Below are 23,133 nucleotides of genomic sequence, written 5' to 3'. Positions count from 1 at the left end.
GCCGAGAGCACCGATCGTACATTGTAGGGACCAAAATATAACACTCGAAAAACCCAAATGTAACACTAAAAAGCTAAGATATTACACTCAAGATTCCGAAATGTTACCCTCAAGAAGCCACATGGGTCACTCAAGAGAGTCCAACAGAGGTGTAAAAATCTCTGCTTTGAGATGCAGCAGCATTCATATCGACTGGTACGGTGAGAGAAACCAAATGTAGGCAGTCTCCCTTTCGTCCATTTCTTGCCTTCTACCAGTGCTATGTGTGACCCAGTACTCTCTCCACCCCGGTCCAAACCAGAGATTTTCACACGCCTGTCGGGCTCTCTTCGGTGACCTGTATGGCTTCTTAAGAGTTATATTTTGGTTTTTAAGTATCATACCTTAGTTTCTGAGTGGAACATTATGGTTTTTTAAGGGTTGCATTTTGGTTCCTACAGTGTATCATTGGTGGTCCCAGCCGTTCTCCAGCCTGCAAAAATTAGTGATAAAACCACCCCTTTCTGTAGAATTATGGACTTTCTAGGGGTAAAAAAAAAAAAAAAAAAAAAAAAAAAAAAAAAAAAATTAACCCTCTAATTTTTTGGGACAAAAAGATTGCCGATACTTAGGGTAGAAACATTAGTCATTACAAATTTTCTGTAACTTGACGATTTACCCTAATTAAGCCTAATTAACCCTGAAGGCGGCCTCCCACAGAAAATTTGTCATAACCAATTTTTCTACCCTAAGTGTCGACAACCTTTTTGTCCCAAAAAATTAGAGGGTTAATTTTTTTTTTTTTTTTTTTTTTTTTTTTTTTTTTTTTTTACCCCTAGAAAGTCCATAATTCTACAGAAAGGGGTGGTTTTATCACTAATTTTTGCAGGCTGGAGAACGGCTGGGACCACCAATGATACACTGTAGGAACCAAAATGCAACCCTTAAAAAACCATAATGTTCCACTCAGAAACTAAGGTATGATACTTAAAAACCAAAATATAACTCTTAAGAAGCCATACAGGTCACCGAAGAGAGCCCGACAGGCGTGTGAAAATCTCTGGTTTGGACCGGGGTGGAGAGAGTACTGGGTCACACATAGCACTGGTAGAAGGCAAGAAATGGACGAAAGGGAGACTGCCTACATTTGGTTTCTCTCACCGTACCAGTCGATATGAATGCTGCTGCATCTCAAAGCAGAGATTTTTACACCTCTGTTGGACTCTCTTGAGTGACCCATGTGGCTTCTTGAGGGTAACATTTCGGAATCTTGAGTGTAATATCTTAGCTTTTTAGTGTTACATTTGGGTTTTTCGAGTGTTATATTTTGGTCCCTACAATGTACGATCGGTGCTCTCGGCCGTTCTCCAGCTTGCCAAAATCAGTGAAAAAGCCACCCCTTTCTGTGAAATTATGGACTTTCGAGGGGCCAAAAAAAAAAAAAAAAAAAAAAAAAAAAAAAAAAAAAAAAAAAAAAAAAAAAAAAAAAAAAAAAAAAAATAACCCTCTAATTTTTTGGGACAAAAAGGTTGCCGATACTTAGGGGAGAAACATTGGTCATTACAAATTTTCTGTAACTTGACGATTTACCCTAATTAAGCCTAATTAACCCTGAAGGCGGCCTCCCACAGAAAATTTGTCATAACCAATTTTTGTACCCTAAGTGTCGACAACCTTTTTGTCCCAAAAAATTAGAGGGTTAATTTTTTTTTTTTTTTTTTTTTTTTTGGGTTGAAACCCTAAAGGGGGACGAGATCTCTTGAGTTTTTACGGTCTGTTAAGGGATGCATATGACCTTCTGAACTGACTCCTCACCCCTGCAGAGATCCGATACAGAAAACGGATAAAGTTGACCCCCTAATTTTTTGTATTATGGTTTCTATGAACTTTTTTCTTGTTTTCGAGATATGGTATCAATTGTCAAAATTTGTCACATGAGTTGTAAATCACCCTATGTATTAGATATATTTAAACCATTTTATTTGTAGGTGTTCAACTAACCACAAGGTATTCTTCGTACTTCATATTCTTTTCATTACTTTTTCTTCCTGAAATAATAATTTGTTACGATTAATGATTTCATAATATCATATGTACATGTGAAATTATTATTTTTACTTACAATTTTCTCGATATTTTTAAGGTCTCCTTTTTAACAGGTAGAGTAAGTTTCTTAGATTGTTTCTTCCTTTTGATATTAGTTTCCTTTTGTTTAATTCCTTTGGCTTTTCTGTTTTCCTTATTTATTTCCTCATTTTTGTTTTTGTCATCTATTGTTTCATATTCATTTCTTAATCTGTTTTCTACTTTTCTGAAATACATAAGTAAATAATTAGACTGCTTTCAAAGTGACACTAGCATTCGTAGTCGAGATGTAAAGATATTTTACCTTATTTTTTCTTTATTATGAACATTTTTAAATTTTGGCACAGTAGATATTTTTTCTCTAGCAGGAGCCTTATGTTCAAGCTTTCGTCTTTCCTTTTTGCTATGTTTTTTCATAGCTAACATATAATTGGAAACATCACATCCAGATTCTCGCATAATGGTAGCTATACTAAAATATCAAGAACTACTTTTGAAGTAAATGTAATAAAATGACTTTTACCACATGTTAATATAATGTCATAATAATATTTACCTTCTTAAATTTCGAGTGTCTTGTTCAGTGAAAAATGTGATTGCTTTTCCTTTATGTCCAGCTCTACCAGTGCGACCTGTTTTAATTAATGATTATTGTGAATTTTTAGATATATAATCAAACATCAAAGCTAGAAGTACCTACCAATTCTATGAACATAAGAAATGGCAGACGGTGGGAAATCATAATTAATAACAAGATTCACACCCTTAAAATCAATACCTCTTGCCATTAGTTCTGTACATATCAAAACCCATATTTTTCCTTCTCTAAAACAACGTACAACATTATCTCGCTAAAAAAAAACAGGAAAGAGAAGGTATAAAACGATTAAATAAAAACAATTGTCATTTATATAATTGAACAAGTACCTGCGTTTGTGTTCTATCAGCGTGAATAACGTCGACATTAATACCATCATATATGAGTTCGTTAAACAATTCCTGTGCTCTTTCTTTACTTTGGACAAATATCAATACAGGTGGTAACACTCCCTTTGATAAACGTAATTGTATGTATAATAAATTATGAAATAGGATTTGAAGTATTAATAATTAAAGATTAATACCTTTTGAATAATATTCCTCAGTGCTATAAGTTTACCTCTCTCTGTGCCAACAAATAGAAGTTCTTGTTCCACTGAATCAGTTGCAGCATTCCTGCAACGAATATTATAAATACCTTTAAATACTTGTTAAATACTTGCTTGAACTAAGGGATATCATCTTTTTAAGAATATAGAAAATGATAAACTAAACCTGTGGCCAACAGTAATTGTTATAAGACTTTTTAATTTATGTCGACACCATTTAGTCACTACAGTAGTATTTGTTGCACTAAACATGGATATGTTTAATTTTTCATATGTACATGCTTTTGAAATTGCTTCTAATTGATCTCTGAAGCACCTTGTTCCATCCTCAAAAAGTTTGTCTGCTTCATCCACAATCAACCACTCAACACTATAAAATTTAAAGTATATATTACATATTATACAAAAACAAATGAACAAATATATGATGGGTTTAGAATTTTAAAAAATTCATTAATTACTTGTTAAAAGATATAGCTGGTGGATCCTGATTTAATAGATATATTACTCTTCTTGGTGTAGTGATTAATATATCTACAATAAATAATCTCAAATTACTTTCCTGTAGAAATTTTTCAAGATATTTTATACCAACCAAATTTCTGTGAACTTTTAGCTCCATATCTGTTTACAGCTTGATTTATTTTGCTTATAATATGCACTCTGAAATTATATCCATCGCTAAGACGCAAACATTCTCTGTATGTTTGCTTTGCCAATTCTCTTGTTGGACTGAGAATAACAGCTCTGAATCCCCTTTTCTGTGGACCACCCAGATGATGAATTATAGGTAACAAAAATGCAGCTGTTTTTCCAGATCCAGTTGGAGCACAAGCAAGTATTTGCCTACCCTGATTTAATAAATATGATAGTAAAACAATCAATAAAATTGTTGATGCAGTATATTATATGTGTGTTAAATAAACATATTAATAATCCTACTTGTAACATAGCAGGTATAGCTTGCATTTGAATTGGAGTAGGATGCATATAACCGCAGCTAATAATATTATTCAGTAATTTTTCTGGGACATTATAAATTGTTGATAGTTCAAGAAATTCTGAAATAGCCCCAGGTATACGATTACCTGTGACGCTTATACGATGCTTGTTACGAAGTTCATTCATCTGAGAAAAGAATTAAAACTATGACTTTTAAAAATAATGTTTGCCTTTAAGACAAATTAACTTCCAATTAAAAAATGTTTAAAACCTTTTCTTGTTCTAATTTTAACCGTTTTTCTTCTGTCATAGATGCTTTACATTCCTTTCTTCTGTTTCCAGAGACAGACATTCCATCTAGAAATATGAATGTATTATTTTCCATTTCCTTGTCGGTCTCTTCATGTTTTCTTTTCTTGCAGATTGTTGAGGAGTTTGTATCATTAAAAGACTTAATATTTGTCTCGCTATTGTTGAGTACATTCTCAGGTTTTTTAACAAGCTGCGAATGAAGTATTTATTATATTACTAAAATGTTTGTGCATATATTTATGATCAAGTGTAACATTTGATTTTTGAACCTGAAATCTTTCTGCATCTACTTGAAAACGTTTTTTGTCAAACTTTAATCCAGTAGAGAGTTTCCGGAAAAGTTCATGCGCATCCATGCTTTCTGATGTGTATATTAACAAATATATACATGCAAACAAGAAATCAAACTTTGATGTAGAATACGTGAACCGTATACAGTAGCACGCGGTGCTGTTCCAGTGCTGACACCGCCTGCCAATGAAATAATAATATAACATACGTGATACGCTAGTGGTACTATGTTGATGCACCGAGTGATACGCTGAGTCCCAGAACGTGCTATTATCACCTGCCATATATTTCAATAGTTTTATTGTAATTTATTGTATATTTCAATAGTTTTATTGTAATTTATTGTATATGTCAGTAGTTTTATTATAATTTATTTTATATTTTCCGCTTTAAAGGTAAGAGAGAGAAAGATATATAAGAAAGCTATAAGAAAGAGTGAGACAGATGTTATGAACCCTCCTCTAGAACCCCTGGCGCCATCTCTGCAAAAAGTGCTCAAACTGGTCGCACAGCATTATCGACAGCGAAGTAAACTACTGAAGAACTAGTGCCATCTCTTGGAGAAGCGGTGAAACTGGTCGGGCATTAGTTCAGTACTTTCCACAGAGATGGCGCCAGGGGTTCTAGAGGAGGGTTCATAACATCTGTCTCACTCTTTCTTATAGCATATTTCTCTCTCTTACCTCTAAAGTGGGAAATATAAAATAAATGTGATGGCACGTGCGTGATATCACAACCATCGACGAGTGCGGACGTAGATGGCTATGGAAGTGATGTCACGCGGCGCAAGTAACATTACAGTGCTTTTACTGTGGCAATCTTGTGTTGTCGGGGCATACGTTTCCTATATTGTTCAATGTAATTAGAAACGCAAAATTTAATTGCGTAGCGTATGTATAAACAATTTCTAATACAGTCTGGTTAGAAACTCCTATCTACTGTTACCAACTTTTACTAAAACTCGTGGTTTAAAACGAGTTTCACGTAGTGTACCAATGGCGCTGTCGCCACAAAGATGGAAGGTACGGAAGGATGTTGAAACTAGTGATGGGTCTACATTTTATACAATATTCACGTATGTAACTAGGGTATAAATATAGTACGGACAGCAGAACCGACAGGAAGTTATTTGGTATCAAAAAAGGGAATCGAAAACGTAGAGCAACATTTTTATTATCAACTTAGAAGGATCCAATTAATCAAACCGATTCAATGGACACTCTCGAAAGCTTAATTATTTGAACGTACGGGTATTTAGCGCGCCACGATGCTTTGCTTAAAAGTTATGAAAAGGTTTCGGTCGGGCTTATTATAAAAAAGCACGAGACCCTGTTAGACGACAAATGAGCCAATAAAAAAGTCATGATGTGACCAGTTACGGTCAGCCGTTGTGTAGTGTTTTGTTAAGTTAAGAGGTTGGACGGAGAATATATACATATCGATAGAATAACGACCTCACCTGTTAAATCGTTAATAAGAAAAAGAATAGTATCCACCTATCTACTATGAAGGTAAACAGTAATTAAATATATAAGTTTGATACTTCATCTCCGCGAAGAGATTAGTTTGCTCCGATTTAGTTATGCATCGTAGGTATTTAATTTAAACTGTTGCATGTTATTAAAACAGACGCTCCATTTTGATCATTTTTAAATAATACAGAAACATATTCAGCAATTGTTTTCTGATGTTTCCGTTGTTAACGTTTGAAATATTTACTAAAAAGTATAAATTAAAAGTGAGTGGTAATAATTACTTTAATAATTTCGTGAAATTTGTTGATCAAACTAAGTGGATATACATCCCATACATTATTTGTACAAGAGTATGTTCGTTCATTTCGTTTTTCTTTCAGATTTTTATGTAACTAATCTAATTGTCATTAATTTATTGCGTTTACACCTTTGTAATCAACAAACGGTATGTTTGATAATATATTCTCTGATTAGAAAACAAAGATATTTTAATTTTTATCAAGCTTAAACAATGATTGTTGTCGGAATAGAGATAAGCCTTTTTTCAGTTAATGTTTGTTCTTTGTGGCAAGTATATACATATATACTATTGTTTTTAGCGATCCGTTTAAAACGTTACAAGTATGGAAGACAATTTGTATGTTTCTTGTATCAAGTTTAATGGAGTTCCTATATTACCACCTATGGTATGGATAGTAATCATATATATGTAAACTAATTGTTTAAAGTTCATTCTAATATTTAAATATATTTTTTTCCAGATAACTCAAGATATTAAAAGAGAAATGTCTAACTACAAAGAGAGTGCAATAAATATAGAAAAGAAACTGGTTGCTTTACGTACTGCTAAACATTATAATAATGATACTAATGTTGCAAGAATTAGAAAAGACTCAAAGGATCTGAAATATAGAAAACGAATTCATACTTTAAAAGAAAATTTGGTTCCTTTTGAATACACAAATGGTAATTATAATGAAACTAATCTTACGGATATAAATAATATTCAAATAGAAACCTTCGAATGTTCTAACAAAAATATAGAAGAATCCTTACAGTGTAGTAAAAATTTAAACGTGAAATATAAATTTGAAGATCAGATAAATTTGGCTTCTAGTACTGCTTCGAGATCAGAGCCAATAGCTGCTAGCGTTGATACAGATCACTATTTAAATGAAACAGCTTCAACAAAATTTAATACTATAGAAACAGTATCGGAAATTTGGAAACCACAAGTGCCTAAAACATTAGATATTATTCCATTGACATTGAGTAATTCTAATTGTAGAGAAAATAAAGAATATCAAGAAAGTGATTCAGATAATTTAGGAGATACTTCTAAATTAATGCGTCAAGGTTCCTACGTGTTGGAGACACCAAGTCCTATATTACTGGCACATATGCAAATGCAGCTTGCTGGTTCAACTTCTGTTCCTCATTCAGAATATGTTCCAACGTCGACAACGAGTGCAAACCGACGGAATGAATGTAATATTAGACAAGCCAAAATTGAGTGGGAAACAAGTGAAAGTAAAAGCAAAGAATCTACTCCTATAGAGTTATTAAAATCCTCGCCAATGGTTAGAGGAGATTCTGATTTCAATACTGCTTCTGCAATGCCTAGATCAATGTCTTCGCAAACAAGACGTGAATCGTCTTTTGCAATGTACCCAGCAACAAGATCGGTTGATTGTATTCAGACTATGTTAGTTAAGGAGAATAAAAGTGATGTACAAGTTAATCGTATTAAAAAACACGTTGCAGATAATAATAACGAAAATAATCAAAATCTTCAGATATTGAATAAGTGTAGCAGTTCTTCCACTTTGCATTCAATGGCTAAACTTGCAGATTCCTTGGAAGATTTAAGTGAGCGCAATAACGGTTCGGTAGTTAACAATTTCACGGAGAATCTTTCAAGAAATACAGTGAAAATACAAGATTCTATATCCAAGTTAAAATCTCCTATTGCATCTGATAAAATTTTAACAGTTTACAAAAAGGTACAGGAGATGCACAAAAAACAGATGGCAGAATTAATGTTTCGACAACAGAAAGAACAAATACTGCTGCAGAAGGAATTTGAGAAACAACAATTACTTTTACTGACTGAGATTAAAAAGTCTTTTCCAGACATTTCAGAAAACATATTATCACCTGCACTAAATCAAATTAGTTCTAATAGCGACAAATATTTTGAAAGCAATGATAATAACATGCAAAGTGTCAAAAAGTTAAAAAATGATTTAGAGCAGGAAAACGAATTGGAACACTTGCATGATAATACGAAAATGATCCTTTGTCCATTGGATTATCTCTATCCTGCAATCAATGGTAATAGTGCTCCTTGCTCTACTAAAATGTATACAAAAGCAGAAAAAGAAGGTACAGAGATGCGATCAAATGATGACAATTATAAAATAAAATTAGTAGAAGGATTTGATGAATGTAAGCGTTCAAATGTTAGTCGAGAATTATTTCCTTTAGATAGCAAAACTGTTCATGTACCAATTATTGATAGAACCATATACGGAGCTAAACATGTATGCAATCAATACTTTAAATTGCAACTTCTACTCCTATTTGACTGTGAATTAAATACTAAAAAATTATCTTTTTGTTATAGATAAAAGCTGCAAACACGATAAATGCGTATGCAAGAGGCTATTTAGTACGTAGAATGATGCGAACCGAACGTGTGATTGCTCTGAAGAATACATATAAGGAAGCTTTACACTGTATGCTTAAACTTCACGTTGACGCACCCCTTAATCGATCAGAATTTAATTTCTTACAACGCCTTCAGCTACAGGTAATATTTCCAACAAATTAATGGAAAGAGGTACATATTATTAATATAATGCTTCCTCTTTTTATTTATTTATTTATTTTTTTGAGAAAGCACAGCTTTATAACATTCATCGTGTATTCTATTACTATCGAATTTCTTACTAAAAAGACATTTACATGAAAATTGTTTTTATTTGTGAAAGTGTGACGCAGCCTCTACGAACATAGTGGAGTTATTTGCCCAAAGTCCGAAGAAAAAAATGCGAGTAATAGCACAAGATCGTGAAATAAAACAGTCTCGTGCGGAACGTCCAACATCCGCAAGATCGTATTCGTTTGCAACTCAGCGAACTTTAGCCAGGAAAAAATTGAAGGAGTATGATTCTGCATAATTTATGCTTCATCATTTTATAAAATTTTCTATTTTTTGCCGAAATTTTAACAAGTCATTGTGATGTAGAACGTTATGCTAAAATAAATATATATATACATCTTTATATATATATATATATATATATATATATATATATATATATATATATATATATATATACATATAAAGATATAATAAATTGTTTCATTATTCGCTGTTACATAAACGTGTTAAGTGAATTTTATATACCATAGTTTAGTGTTACATTATACAGTATATATGTGTATATGTGCGTATGTACGCACATGCTGGCATGTGTAGCTTTATTTACAATTTTTTTTTCTGTACTAGGATGGAAGAATATCAACCAACTTCGTTTGTCCGTTCATGTTTGTCTAGATCCAGATGTCAAACCTGGACTTCGGATATGAAAGAAAGACTTATATCTTCAAACATTTTATGTAAGTCATTTGTTTTTAACCCAATTGCCGTATCGTGATATCGTAGCCGCGCAAATAATATACTGTACTAATGTTGTAATTAGCAGTTTGTAAATTGCAGATCATAGTATTAAACGGAGTACTAGCGCTGGGGCTGTACGAAAACCATGGCGGTAAAATTATAATGGTGCCTTTTATTATTGTTTCAATATATATACATATGTATGTATATCTATACGTACATATGTATGTATACATGTATGTACATTATGTTATTATATGTAAACGAATCCACTTTGTGCCTGAATTTTTTAATAAATTTGTTTTGTATAACGCAGTTTGTTTTCTAACAGATATAGACAACAATACAGAAGTTTTATGCGATACAATTTATTAGTTTAATCGTTGATACGAAATAAAGCTACAGATGGAAAGGGTGAAATGCGATGATGTTCAACGTATTCTATAAATCGATAATATGTACAATTAGATACATGTTCGAAAAAATCAGATCGTACAATTTAGTTGTGCGCACGCTCGTGTGCGCGCACACGTATTTATGTTACACGTACGCACGCTTAGTGACGGGACGTATCGTACGTAGTGTGGAATAATCACGAGGGTACTCGAGACCTATTTTGTGTGTCTGTTACCAATTAGAGTGAAAATTAAATCGCAGCGATTAATTTCCAGATTAATTATGGTTTTGACAATCGTGTTTAATTTCTAACGAGAGAACCATGTGCGACAATGTGAATAACAATCCGTTTGCTGGATTGTTTTCAACTCTCAACGATGCCGTGTCATTCTGCTCACAGAATCAGGCGATTATCAACGGAAGTAATAGAGTTGGTTATATTGCGCAACCCGAGGATAAAAATGCTGACAACGTCGTTGTAACGACAAAGTTTCAAGATTCCCAAAACGCGAAAGTTGATTGTCAGGTTAACCGCCTTCTGGGTGATATATTTGGGATAACATTGTACGAAACCGAGGCAAACGAACCTCAAAAACGTAGATTGGTTTTAGTTGATGTTGACACGATCGAGCAAGCGGTTTTTGAACGATTAATGTTATCCGATCTTGAGTCGAAATTAGTACCTACGGTTACAAATTCTCAACAAATTCATATAGATCCTCATACAACCGAGAAAATATTGATACCTTATTTGTTTGAGAGCTACTGTCGAGTACAACATTATGAGAATAAAGTACAGTTCTCGGACATTCTTAGTAAGATAAGTCAGATTATATTACAGAACGCAAGTGTTGCGTTACAAGAGCCAGGATTATTTGAGGAACAGGAGGTGGATGTATACATCATATTACATATATAACGTTTAGACTTCATACTAACTTGTTTTGTTTTTTTTCAGATTCACAATCAATTTATTGCATTGTGCATGGCTGAAAGTGAACCCAAAGCAGAATTCATGTTATTTATTAATGGTATTGTGTCAGAGTTACAAGCGGAAAATGATAAAAATGCTACAGATGCGATAGCTGCATCTTTCAATCCTATCCTTGACATAATTTACAAAGAGGCTGCACAAAGTAATCTTGTCCTTTTCCGCCAATATTGGTTTACCATATTAAATCTGTTCTCCTCGATAGAACCCTTAGCCAAACTGTTAATTAATCACAGTACCCCAAAAAATAATCATGGTCGAGCTTATGCAGATACATTGTTAGGTGCACTCTTTAGTTTGAGTTGTTTACCAAAAACAGTAGAGGAGCCGTTTTATTTCTTTGAGAAGCCCTTACAACAGGCGAGTAATGTGATGAAAGAAAAAAGAAACATTTAAAATAATATTTATCTTCTATTTTCAATTACAGCTTTCAGCTACTGTTGAAGGAAGTATTTGGACAGCTCTGGATGTATTGAATGAATCATTACAAAAAGTTTTTCATTTATTGTTAAAGTGCTCAACAGAAGTTCGCCATTTAACCTTACAGTGGATAGGGAATTGTCTTCACTCTAATGCGAATAGAGGAAAAATTTGGAATGCTCAAAATGATGTAGGTTTTAGTTCGATGTTATGTGTCTCTGATGGTTTTATGTTAAATTTAGGAAACGTGTTATTACGTCTTTGTCAACCATTTTGCATTAAAGAAAATGAATCCAAAGTGCCTAAAATTGATCCAACATACTGTGCCGCAGAGGTGAGTTAGTTTACAAGAGGCTTGAATATTGACATCTATCCGGCCCAATATTAATTATTATTAATTAATTGTCTAGACTAATGATCAGAATGAATATGGAAATTCAATTATACATTTAAAAGGAATGTCTTCGGAAACCTGTTTGATGCCAACATCTGTAAATGGTACCAGACCAGTTGCGGACACATTTGGATTTACCACTGAATGTTTTTTTTTAACTCACAGAGCATTAGATCTTGGCTATAGAGTAGTATTAGACAAATTATTAAGGTTTGAAGATTTATGTTTATTTACATTCAATTGCAAATACTACATAGTGAAATTAATAACTAAGATAACTATATGTTAAATGATAGAACAAATCAAGACTTAGTGAGGATACAAAGAGTATATCAAGATGCACAGAGTGGTGGTAGGTCAGAAGTATTAGAAATAATAACTCAACGCATGGAAGAAGAAATGACCAAGTATGTGTTTTATTACTTACAGCTTCCGAAATATTTTCACATTTCCAAATAGAATGGAAACTATACATATATATTGCTTCATTGTTCATTTAATTAATATTTTTCATTCCAGGTACTTATCCTTGCGAGCTAGTCTTTTAGTGCCAGAGATGTTAAAGTTATTAGCAAAGTTTCATGCAACGACAGCATTTTGGCTAGTTCAGGTGTATTTAAATGATGCAGAGATTGACGAAGATGAACAAAATGATTACATTCCAAAGGAATGTAAAGTAGTGGAGTTGCCTTTGCCTGAAACTGTTCCAGATACTTTAAAGTATGTTTTAGCTATCCTTTTTCTTTAGCCAAAGTATATCATTAATTATTGCTTGCGATATTTAATCAACATCAACATATTTTTACGTAGATGCATTCCTGAATTCGTAGTAGAAAATACTATTAGATTTTTATACTTATTGCGTCGCCTTAATCCAAATGTCTTTGAAGAACAAGGGCCATCCTTTCTAACACCAGTGCTGACAGAGGTAAGTCAACAATAATATGTGTGCTAAGTAAAAGTAAATAATTAGCAATTTAGTCAAATAATTAGGTGGGTATGTTACATTAGATCATAGTATTAATGGAGTCCCAACAGCGTTTATACAATCCTCATTTACGTGCCCGTTTGGCGGAAGGTTTAGAGGCCCTCTTACCTACGAGCGATGAGACTATGAGTCCTGTAACACCGAGTTTAGGGACATTCCATAGGGAACAATTATTTATTAGTCATCCATATAGGGAATATGTATGTAATATGTTTGAAATTTATAAAACGGAATGTTTCTGCTTCTTTTCTTTTATAAAGCTTAATTTTTATTGTTGTCAGATTGTTCCAAATTTACTTAAAGTATTCGTGAGCATTGAAATGACTGGGCAAAGTGTACAATTCGAACAAAAGTTCAATTATCGACGACCAATGTACGTTATTATGGAGTATTTATGGAAACTACCGGAGCATCGTGATCATTTTATGTAAGTGAGAAACAAAGATATTACATATATATTAAATTATACAACTATCATATATCATACACAACAACAAATATTTATAATGTATGTAGCTTTTTAGCCAGATTAGCAGAAGCTAATATGGAAGCAGCTCAGCCACCATTATTTTTGCATTTCGTAAATCTCTTGATGAATGACGCAGTTTTTCTATTAGACGAAGCACTTACGTGTATGGCTCGATTAAAACAGTTGATTCAAGCAAGGTATTCAATTCGGTCATTAGCAAGTTGATATGTATATTCGTTTATATTTAATTAATACAATTAATTTATATTGAAATTAAAAGGGAAAGTGGAGAATGGAATAAACTACCGCAACATGAACGTGATCAACAGGCCCATTATCTGTTACATCTTGGAATGATTGCTCGATTTGACAACATGTTAGGTAGAAAAACTATATACACAATAAAAATGTTAACTACAGAAATAAAATCAATCTTTTGCCATCCTGCAATGGTGGATCGCATTGCTTCTATGCTTAATTATTTGTTGCTTCAGCTAGTTGGACCAAATAAAAAAAATTTGAAGGTAAAAATTTTATCATTATATCATGTTTTCTACTTAGAATCTCTTATTAACCCTAATATGGTGTACAAATAATTAGTAAAATTCATTTTTGTTCCAGGTTAATGGTCAAAAAGAATATGCATTCAATCCAGCGAATCTGGTATTAAATATATGCGAAATTTACATAAATCTTAGCCAAAGTGAATCTTTTACACTAGCTGTTTCTCAAGATGGCCGTTCATATAGTCCAGAACTTTTCAAATTGGCTGATAATGTTCTGGGTAAGTATATAGCGGGTATAAGAAAGCAATTACATTTAGAAGTATCTTTATAAATGTTTATTGATTCAAAATGTAAGTGTTTTACAATTATTTTTATACACGTAATTAAGATCAGTAATATTTCAGTTCGCATTGGTGGTGTTGGTATATTAGGTGATTTGGATCAGTTTGCGAAAAATGTAGAGGCAGCTGCAAGTCAGAAAAAAGAAGAAGATGAAATTTTAGTTGATGCTCCTGATGAATTTCTCGATCCAATTATGTCTACTGTAATGACAGATCCTGTCATTCTTCCATCATCAAAGATAACTATCGATCGCCAAACCATTGCAAGGTTAGTTAGTACGTATATTTTTCTTATTTCCTGCGATTGTATATGTATTTGTTAATGCGTTGTTCAGGCATTTATTAAGCGACCAAACTGACCCGTTTAATCGGTCTCCTCTTACTATGGATATGGTCAAATCAGATGTTGAACTTGGACGTAGAGTACAAGAATGGATTCAACAAAAAAAGCAAGAGAAAATGAGGAACTGCTATTGATTATAAGTTTTGTAACTTAGTCAATGAATTGTAATATGAAAGGTATGCTTTTCACATTTAATACTTAAAGTAATCTAAATATAACAAAGTATAGATCTGTGGTCTATGTTGTTTAATTCAAGTTTCATTATTTCATGGCTTATACAGAGGTATATATTTTTGTATACAAGACATCATAGATATGTACATATCCGATTTTTTGCTACAATTACTATCATTCTGTAGAATGTTTGACATTGCATTTTGTGCAAAGAATTGTGTCTTGTAACTGTCTATGTAATAATATTAAGCATAGAGTTAAACTGTATGTACGTTGTTATTGTATGTGTAATAAGTGTAAAAAGTATAAACGTACATTATAAAGTTCCTTATGTTTAATTTGAACAAGGTGAGTGTTACAAACGAACTTGGAATAAAGTTGCTTTCTACCATTTGTTTAAACAATGGTCTAAAACTTAGAATAGATGAACAATTTCAAAGGTAACTATTTAATAAAGGAAACGTCGGTCAAAATTTATAAAACTTTTATATGTTATGTTATCATTAAGAAATATTCATCAGTTGTTACTAAAATTTACAAATTATTACAGTATTTATAAGAAATATCATATTGTTTGTGTCTATATAACTAGGGAAATAAAATATTGACAAGTTCATTAAAATCTGTAATAAACCATGGAGATTGTTCTTTGACACTTTCTCTGGTTACATTTCCTCCATAGCCTATGGATTAAGAAGAGGTATTAATATTAAAAGAGTTGCAAGTCAAATACAGTAAACACACAGAGTTTGGACAATTCAGATGTACCTATGAACAAATCTGCAACTGTAACAGTTTCTAAATCTGTAGCTCCATCTCCAATGTGTACAATAGTTTTAAATCCTTTCTCTTTTTTAAGATAGTTGATTACTTTTGCTTTTCCACCATTTTCTGCAGTAGGTTGATCTTCATCAAATCCAGCATATTCTCCTGTAAATAAATTTATGAGATATCTGTGTTCCAATTTAAATATTTCACCCTGTATATTAGCATAAAAGAGTAACCACCTGTGAAATAAAATTTAAGCCTGTTTGCAAAAATATTTTCTAATGGAATATCAAGGGCTGTGGCTACTGGTATAATTAGTGAATGAAATCCACCAGATACCAGAAATACTTGTTTCTTATTCGTATGTAAGGCCGTTATCAAAGTCCTGAAGTTTTCATCAGAAATTTTAAAGTAAACAAATGAAAATGTCTTGTGATATTTTTGTCATTAATCTAAATTGTTTCCTACTTGATTCCAGGTGAAAGTTTTAGTGGATGAGAAGCAAGAAATTGTTTTATCTGTGTAAAACTTGGTCGTATAATATTCAATCTTTCTATCAAAGATTGCCGAAAGGTCATATTCCCTTGCATTGCCCGGTTCGTCCTAAAATCATTTCGAGTTAGTCAAACAAAAAGTATGAAATTTCGTAATTTCAAGAAGCAATGAGAGAACAAACTTACAGGACAGCGACATCATTTTCTTTGTTACAAAATTTTGCAAGCTCATCGATCCCTTCTTCTTGTATAACGGTTGAATCGACATCAAAAGTGACCGCATCCGCGTTCTTCCATATCAGCTTTAACTTACTCAAATTCGACTCCATCTAAAATCTTCCAAGTACATACGTATAATATAAATATGTAAATGTATCCTTCGGACAGTATCCTTTTGGAATTACAATTCTTTTACTGTTGTTATTCGTTAATCGTAGTAAATCATCGAACCATATTCTAATCACCGATGAGAAAGTTTTTTTACACGTAAACAACATGTATTATTATTGCGAAATTAATTTTAAAGCTTTCCAGCCAAAGATTAATTAAGATGTACATCAACACGGAGAAATTGTAAACGCTTAGACGTACGGTATTGGTAAAATAAAACAAGGAAAGGATATTTTCTGCCCTGTATTAAATCGCAGACATATTTCTGATAGTGTTTCGTGAAAGGCAACGTGTCGTTTGACTGTGTTACGATTAAAACGTATTAGTTCTCTCGTAACAATCGCATATTGAGTGGATTACTTTATACATGTTATATCTATATGGTACGGTCACACCAATGACCATTTGGTGACGCTCGTACGACGCTGTGAACGGTGTAGGATAACAGTACGTAAATGTGGAACTGTGAACCGCACATGAGAGCGATTCATGAATATGTGATATTAGGTGCAACGGGTAATGGCTACCGCAATATTGTAAGAAACAGTGTTCCGTCTGACATTAGTAGAAATGTAGTTTATCTTTTTCAAGAAACATTTCGCGGTTCAATTGTACATACAGTTTTTTTTTTCGATTAAGTAAGGTTAATATCAAACTCATTTGTTCCATGACTTCCCTACTAAATAATACGTAAGTAAATAGAGACTGTAGTAATAGAGATGTAGATTCGAACCTCACGATAGAAATTAATACAATTAATATGGTCTAGAATGAGTGTAATTGGTACGAAGGAATGTTGTTGTGCGCGAAGAGTAGCGTGTGTTTAAAATGTGTTTGTAGTCGGGATGATCCTTCGCGGAAATTAAATGCAGGCATCAAATGTTGTTTATATCATTGGTCAACGTAATAATCTTGATGGTTATTTCAGGTTAACAGAAAATGACAGTATTAGAAACAGAAGAAGATGCAGATAAACGTTCTGTTCCCCCTAGGAAGAAATTTTGCTTATCCCTTTCTAACCGTGAACGTACCAGTTCTAGCAATATTTCTCAGGCTCCTCGGGCTTCGGAGAGGGAGAGCCTTTTAAACACAGATACCTTCACTTATAGTATGTAAACTTTCTATTTTTATAAACTTTAATACTTTATCAAGCAAGAGGAGGCATTGTTAGGCTGGCAGATTAGTTGTGGTATAACACCCATTAATTATGAAGGTACAAGCAAAATGTTGAATGGTTATCGTAATCAGCTGAGCAATCATCAAGATGGAAGTTACGACGTTTCGAACAGTGGTGCGGAAGGATTAAGAATAGCTACTTTGTGTAATTTAGGGAATACATGTTTTTTGAACAGTGTAATATATACTTTACGATTCGCACCATCCTTTTTACATAATTTGCATCACTTGGCCACAGATTTGTCTAATTTAAATGATAAACAACTTCAAACTAAAGTAAGTTTTATGAGATAAGGAATACCTTCTACGAGTTAGTATATAAAAGTGTTCCAGTCTTTTGCCATGAGAAAAAAGCCTGGGACACATAGCGTTTCTTAATGTATACGAAGAATAGTATTACAAAATGATGTATCTTTTATATCAGATAAAATCATCATCTTTGGGTAGAACTGGTGTATCGCTCACATCAAGTGGCAGCCGGAGTTGGAGTAGTAAAGATCTGTTAGCTTTGGCTGGACCTACTGGAGATAGTAATAAACACAGAATACAAATAGCTACTGAAAAGTTACACGAATTGTTCATGGCGTTACATGCATCAGAGGCTAAAGAAAACAGTGAACCATATCAGCCAGATGCATTTCTACAGGCACTCAGAGATGTGAACCCTATCTTTGAAGGAAATCAACAACAAGACGCTCATGAACTTTTAGTGTGCTTACTTGATAATATCAGAGAAACATTCCAATTGTTAGTCAGACATAGAGAAAGCCAATTTGGACAAGGTAACGATGGATTGTCGGATTTCTCCACCGAACACTTAGCAGATATACAATCAGAAGGTAGTAATTCCAATAAAAGAAGCATTCGAAAATCTAGAAAAAAGAAGAAGATAACTACAAGAGGGAGTTCGTCTTGTCTTGTACAGTCGAATTTAAATGGTGTATCAGTATCTTCCAGACCATATGAAAACATGAAATATTACATGAAGTATTATATGAAATATGAAAATGGTCATAATGAATTCCCTGAAAGTAATGGAGACATAAACAGTCATAGACCAGAAAGCAAAAAATGCTTCATCTCCGAGGATTTTGAAGGTGTTAGCCTTTTACGAACTACATGTCTCGAATGTGAACACGTTACAGAACGAAAAGAAACATTTTGCGACATATGTGTGCCTATTGATATTGACAGATCAAGTGAGAAAGGTAAGCAATAATGAAGATCACTTACATTAAACGATCTGTTATACATTAAACGATGGATAAATTTCTTTATAGATAAAGAAGTAAGACCAATGGATAGTAGCGAAGTATATAAACGTGCAGTAGTTACTAGTGAACTTCTTTGGGGCCGAGATAAGTATTGGTGTGCTCGTTGTCTTCGATATAACGAAGCTCGTAGAGCTGTATGTTTTCCATCTTTACCAAGGTTACTTATATTGCAGTTGAAAAGATTTTCTACTGCAGCAGGGTAAGATTATGCTTTCTTTGTTCCTTCATTGAAAAGATGGTGGAGGGAGGAAGGGAAATTGTTATTTCAATATAAATATATCTTACTGTAGGTCAATGGAAAAAATTAATAATCATATGCCAACACCGTTAACGTTACAATGCTTTTGCGAAGAATGCAATAATGATCAAACACGTGGAACTACAAGTGGCAGATCAGAATCACGACATGTATATAAATTGTACTCTGTTATTATGCATCAGGGTGCAACAATGACAGCTGGTCATTACGTAGCTTATACCCGTTTGCCTGATGAATCCGCGTTTACAGAATACTTTCAGTGTGACAGAGATAGTAAGCGACAAGCGTCCGGTCAGGGTAGCAGCAGCACAAACACAAATTCGTCGTCGTCGGATAAAACATCTGGTATATTGAAGTATTTCAGAAGCAAGCCGAGTGCTAGCGAAAGTAAGGAACAGTTAGTCAAGTTCGGTTGTCGCAGTATGGATTGTTGTGGTATTAGACGTCATAAACATCCCAGCACGTGGTTGGAGTGTGACGACGAGGCAGTACATGTAATCCCGTTGCGGGAATTAGAAGACAAATTAGCACCAAATCCGCGAAATTCCGCCACTCCTTACCTCCTGTTCTATGTAAGGTCCATGACGTAAATCTCTCTCCCTTGCAAAGGTAACAAATGATATATATCGATTATCAAAATTAAGAGCGCAATGGGCCTTGTTCCTTCCTGTTTACGACTACGTTGTCACCCACACTCTACATCTGATTACTCTGTACGTACTGTATCGGGTATAGATGAGCGTGTATAATTTCGTAGAGAGTAAATAAATTATGTATTGAAATCACGTTAAAAGAATTAGAATTTGATAGTGAAATGATATGCAATAAGTCCTTCAATCTAAACGGTAATGCTATTCAAGTCTTGCTATTAAATACCACAAAGTGTCAATTTGTATTTAGATGATTAATGTTAGCTGGGACATGGAGCGTTTTATTTTTAAGTTATCTGTGTAAAAATAAAATGTGTATTCTTGATTTCATTTCTCTGCTCTTTTTAGCTTTAGGTGATTTTTACATGGATCAACACGCAAGAGTGAAATGTGAAGTTATCAATTAAGTTTATATCATAGACATCATCGTTATATATGTTCATTAACCGTACCATTTCTTTGCATAATATGATAAACATTTATTATTTTATCATATATCTTTTATTTATAAGAACACTAGGAAGAAGAAAAGTTTATACCATTAAATCGATAATATATTCTTTTTATATTTTTTTTATAAAATTAAATTATGTATCTACAGATGTATTTCCTTAACAATGTTTTTATATTTTTATTTCCCAGACAGAAAGATGGTGTAATCGAATTGTGTTTCTTTTACAAATAATTCAGAACAATACTACTGTTTGAGAAATAGTTCGAGCCAAGCTAAAGTAATTAGAGAATTAATTTTTTTTCATGTACGTATTTGGAATTTAGTTCAATTATTATCACAGTTAAATTTGCGAATATCAATCGCTATTACACGCAATTTGTATTAACCATTTATGTATCGTGCGAGAAGGAATTGAGCAATTCGAAGTTTAATGGCTGGTTGTTAAACAAGGAGACAGAAAAGTAGATCAAAGAACGGTGAATTATTAATAGCGTGGAATGTCCTGTCTAGGGTGATATACATGTAAAAGAGTTGTCAGGATGCCAGTTTTAATCATACGTGGCTATATCCATATATCGATTGTCTCGATAGGGGTCAGTAGTAGATAGTCGTGTTTCACCCGTCAGCCTGACGTACTGTACTTTCTTCTACTTTATTCCACTCGCGTTCCATTCGAGTTCTTGTCACTATTTTTTCCATCAAAATTGTACCTAACTTGGATATGATTGCATTATTGTTCCTTTAGAAAAAGGTAAGTCCGTTGAATGAAGAAGTGTGCAGGCATTTCAAGTATTATCGGACGAAATCAAATTTGCGCGCTAACGAATACTTTGAATTCAAACGAAAGTAGAGCATCCATGTATACTTTATAGCGCGCGTGGATACATATTTTCGTATTTACATTCTATTCATTGTTTGAAACCAGTAATCGTGAACATGTAGTTAGAGTAAAATTATTTTCCTAGTACTTGTAAGAATATTAAGAAATAGCCATCGTTTAAATTATATCGCCTTTCGAGTAGTGTTCATATGAGGTTATGAGTGAAGTTTCTAATCGATCAGTTCAAATATTAGAGCGCAAAGGTGAGAAAGTTACGAAAATATAGATCTTAGGTATAATCGCTGATAATTTCTATTGTAATGATATAAAATACTTGATGTTCCTTTTATTTAAATTTTATGTACGGTTATCACTTTATTTGAAATAACATTCTTCTTTATTTACATAAAATGCGAGTAAACTAGACGTGCCTGAGATTTATTCACCAGTAGCAATTTAACGTCAATTTGTACAATAACATGGTGAGTGTAACATACGAGAATTCTATTAAATGTGCGTACTTCGATGTGAAAGATGCGTGGGTATCGTATTTGTTCGTCTTACGTTTTGTTTTTTTTTATTAATCACAACGTTGATTAATAAGAAAATTAAACGAAAGCTGCGAATGGAAATTGCAAAGATACAGAATACCCTTGCAATGTATAATGCATATTTGTCGTTCTAACAAAGTAAGTGCAATCGATACGCTCACACTATGTCGTCGATAAGCAGATGGATGTCGTAATATTATTGACGTTTATTACATGCACTGCACATCACGTTCTAGCGTACCCCTTTTCCTCAACAAACTACGTTTGCCATAAAATCGATGGAGCGTTTCAAATTTTTAACTTGCTGTTCGTATTTATACTCTAATTATTTATGTTATGTCCTCAATATTTGTGATGTAAGCGATAAGAGACGTATAGTCTGGCAAATTGTATCGTAAATGTTTAAAGTGCAGTATTATATTAATTGTTAATTGTATGTTGTAAATTTGGTTAATATATAAATATGTTTAGAATAGGATTTAGATATATAAGATATCGAGGAAAATGAAATATGTTTAAATATCTTTTTTTCTCGTTTGTTGATTACAGATTTGATTAAGACTAATAAGTTGTCGATATGAAGCATCAACAGATTTCGGTCGATCTCGTAAGTATGGTCTTCACTGCCTATTCGTACTTGGCTCTTGCTGGAGCTGTTTGGATATTCTTGCGACTCATCCAAGCGTGCTTTTGGTTACCGCGTCATCTGAAAAGGCAAAATCATGTCCAGCAAATGTTACAAGACAAGGTTCTTAAACTTTCTATTCGTGCTTCCGAATAATAGTTTTTAACGTTGCGCCATAACCAGGATAATGTGACGAAAGTGTTTACATTTATTTGCGAGATACCATACACGCATTAATCGGACGTTTTTCCGTAGGTGGAGAGCTACGAAAAGTACATACTAGAATGCGAGAAGAAAGAAAAGATTGAACAAGGAATGCAAGGTGAAGATGCGAAGCCAGATCCAGCGCAAGTAGAGAAGTGGAAGGAGCGTAGAGAATGTCTGGAGATGTTGAAGAGGGAATTAAGTAAGGTTCGCGACGGCGGCGACGATTCACAAGACTGGGACTATCTTCTAGAAGAGGATGAGGAAACAAAGGAAGGAGAAACTAACATTACAGACATTCAAGATGATGAAATTTCTAAAGACAGGCCTAATGACACAGTAAACACAAATGCGAGCATTGTTAACCAGATAGACGATTCGGGAAATAAAAAGGACAAATAATTCCAATTTGCCTTTTCCCCGTAAGAACGTAACAATTTCCAAATTAACAAATTGTGAAGACGAAGCAGTACAACAAAGCTGCTAACAGCAATTAATGATTAATATTATAAGTAGTTTTTATCAATATGTTTTGTTCACATATTCACTTACGCGGCACAATAATGTAATGTGTTTCTAATAGTTGAGA

At 33.3% G+C, this 23,133-nt stretch overlaps 6 protein-coding genes across 6 annotated transcripts; 4 read left to right on the top strand and 2 right to left on the bottom strand.

The window, feature by feature from the left end:
- Positions 1-1,988: 1,988 nt before the first annotated feature.
- Positions 1,989-4,861, bottom strand: Ais (DExD-box helicase 52). The gene is made up of 13 exons (XM_076908295.1): positions 4,736-4,861; positions 4,426-4,656; positions 4,155-4,340; positions 3,808-4,063; positions 3,674-3,746; positions 3,379-3,582; positions 3,189-3,279; positions 2,992-3,114; positions 2,765-2,915; positions 2,621-2,696; positions 2,369-2,536; positions 2,102-2,290; positions 1,989-2,027 (listed from the first exon to the last, which is right to left on the bottom strand). Exons 1-13 carry the CDS (start codon positions 4,820-4,822, stop codon positions 2,015-2,017), a joined length of 1,848 nt encoding a protein of 615 aa, XP_076764410.1. The 5' UTR covers positions 4,823-4,861; the 3' UTR covers positions 1,989-2,014.
- Positions 4,862-5,987: 1,126 nt separating this feature from the next.
- On the top strand, positions 5,988-10,166 carry LOC143431514 (uncharacterized). The gene is made up of 7 exons (XM_076908294.1): positions 5,988-6,268; positions 6,832-6,918; positions 6,994-8,775; positions 8,859-9,044; positions 9,226-9,398; positions 9,747-9,856; positions 9,957-10,166. Exons 2-7 carry the CDS (start codon positions 6,856-6,858, stop codon positions 10,010-10,012), a joined length of 2,370 nt encoding a protein of 789 aa, XP_076764409.1. The 5' UTR covers positions 5,988-6,268; positions 6,832-6,855; the 3' UTR covers positions 10,013-10,166.
- A 230-nt stretch (positions 10,167-10,396) lies between these two features.
- On the top strand, positions 10,397-15,566 carry Ube4a (Ubiquitination factor E4A). Its single transcript, XM_076908561.1, has 15 exons — positions 10,397-11,142; positions 11,212-11,604; positions 11,672-11,998; positions 12,075-12,268; positions 12,355-12,465; positions 12,578-12,778; positions 12,869-12,986; positions 13,070-13,246; positions 13,328-13,473; positions 13,563-13,712; positions 13,796-14,039; positions 14,137-14,299; positions 14,426-14,630; positions 14,698-14,881; positions 14,987-15,566. Exons 1-14 carry the CDS (start codon positions 10,576-10,578, stop codon positions 14,837-14,839), a joined length of 3,138 nt encoding a protein of 1,045 aa, XP_076764676.1. The 5' UTR covers positions 10,397-10,575; the 3' UTR covers positions 14,840-14,881; positions 14,987-15,566.
- On the bottom strand, positions 14,937-16,534 carry Aay (phosphoserine phosphatase). The gene is made up of 5 exons (XM_076908562.1): positions 16,328-16,534; positions 16,116-16,250; positions 15,887-16,032; positions 15,648-15,809; positions 14,937-15,562 (listed from the first exon to the last, which is right to left on the bottom strand). Exons 1-5 carry the CDS (start codon positions 16,468-16,470, stop codon positions 15,468-15,470), a joined length of 681 nt encoding a protein of 226 aa, XP_076764677.1. The 5' UTR covers positions 16,471-16,534; the 3' UTR covers positions 14,937-15,467.
- A 509-nt stretch (positions 16,535-17,043) lies between these two features.
- Positions 17,044-20,215, top strand: Usp1 (ubiquitin specific protease 1). The gene is made up of 6 exons (XM_076908250.1): positions 17,044-17,221; positions 17,460-17,639; positions 17,745-17,983; positions 18,132-18,915; positions 18,988-19,180; positions 19,272-20,215. The coding sequence occupies exons 2-6, from the start codon at positions 17,471-17,473 to the stop codon at positions 19,828-19,830; spliced, it is 1,944 nt and encodes a 647-aa protein (XP_076764365.1). The 5' UTR covers positions 17,044-17,221; positions 17,460-17,470; the 3' UTR covers positions 19,831-20,215.
- A 468-nt stretch (positions 20,216-20,683) lies between these two features.
- LOC143431648 (uncharacterized) lies at positions 20,684-22,993 on the top strand. Its single transcript, XM_076908563.1, has 3 exons — positions 20,684-21,095; positions 22,265-22,463; positions 22,596-22,993. Exons 2-3 carry the CDS (start codon positions 22,293-22,295, stop codon positions 22,944-22,946), a joined length of 522 nt encoding a protein of 173 aa, XP_076764678.1. The 5' UTR covers positions 20,684-21,095; positions 22,265-22,292; the 3' UTR covers positions 22,947-22,993.
- The last annotated feature ends 140 nt before the right edge of the window (positions 22,994-23,133 follow it).

Source organism: Xylocopa sonorina, chromosome 18, assembly GCF_050948175.1.
Source record: "Xylocopa sonorina isolate GNS202 chromosome 18, iyXylSono1_principal, whole genome shotgun sequence".
Lineage (NCBI taxonomy): Eukaryota > Metazoa > Arthropoda > Insecta > Hymenoptera > Apidae > Xylocopa > Xylocopa sonorina.
Note: the sequence above shows the minus strand (reverse complement) of the source record. Positions and strands in the feature narration are given on the sequence as shown.

Bases quoted from the DNA above. Each gene is read 5' to 3' on its own strand.
- LOC143431514 (XM_076908294.1), top strand. From the start codon at position 6,856: ATGGAAGACAATTTGTATGTTTCTTGTATCAAGTTTAATGGAGTTCCT. The intron at 6,919-6,993 runs GTATGGATAGTA...ATTTTTTTCCAG, and splicing joins TTCCTATATTACCACCTATG to ATAACTCAAGATATTAAAAG. The intron at 9,857-9,956 runs GTAAGTCATTTG...TGTAAATTGCAG, and splicing joins TATATCTTCAAACATTTTAT to ATCATAGTATTAAACGGAGT.
- Usp1 (XM_076908250.1), top strand. From the start codon at position 17,471: ATGACAGTATTAGAAACAGAAGAAGATGCAGATAAACGTTCTGTTCCC. The intron at 17,640-17,744 runs GTATGTAAACTT...TTAATTATGAAG, and splicing joins CACAGATACCTTCACTTATA to GTACAAGCAAAATGTTGAAT. The intron at 17,984-18,131 runs GTAAGTTTTATG...CTTTTATATCAG, and splicing joins ATAAACAACTTCAAACTAAA to ATAAAATCATCATCTTTGGG.
- Aay (XM_076908562.1), bottom strand. From the start codon at position 16,470: ATGGAGTCGAATTTGAGTAAGTTAAAGCTGATATGGAAGAACGCGGAT. The intron at 15,810-15,886 runs GTGGTTACTCTT...ATTTATTTACAG, and splicing joins GCTTAAATTTTATTTCACAG to GAGAATATGCTGGATTTGAT. The intron at 15,563-15,647 runs GTACATCTGAAT...CTTAATCCATAG, and splicing joins AGTTGCAGATTTGTTCATAG to GCTATGGAGGAAATGTAACC.
- Ais (XM_076908295.1), bottom strand. From the start codon at position 4,822: ATGGATGCGCATGAACTTTTCCGGAAACTCTCTACTGGATTAAAGTTT. The intron at 4,064-4,154 runs GTAGGATTATTA...TTATTAAATCAG, and splicing joins CTATACCTGCTATGTTACAA to GGTAGGCAAATACTTGCTTG. The intron at 2,697-2,764 runs GTAGGTACTTCT...TAATTAAAACAG, and splicing joins TTCTTATGTTCATAGAATTG to GTCGCACTGGTAGAGCTGGA.
- Ube4a (XM_076908561.1), top strand. From the start codon at position 10,576: ATGTGCGACAATGTGAATAACAATCCGTTTGCTGGATTGTTTTCAACT. The intron at 13,713-13,795 runs GTATTCAATTCG...TGAAATTAAAAG, and splicing joins AAACAGTTGATTCAAGCAAG to GGAAAGTGGAGAATGGAATA. The intron at 14,300-14,425 runs GTAAGTATATAG...GTAATATTTCAG, and splicing joins ATTGGCTGATAATGTTCTGG to TTCGCATTGGTGGTGTTGGT.
- LOC143431648 (XM_076908563.1), top strand. From the start codon at position 22,293: ATGAAGCATCAACAGATTTCGGTCGATCTCGTAAGTATGGTCTTCACT. The intron at 22,464-22,595 runs GTTCTTAAACTT...GTTTTTCCGTAG, and splicing joins AGCAAATGTTACAAGACAAG to GTGGAGAGCTACGAAAAGTA.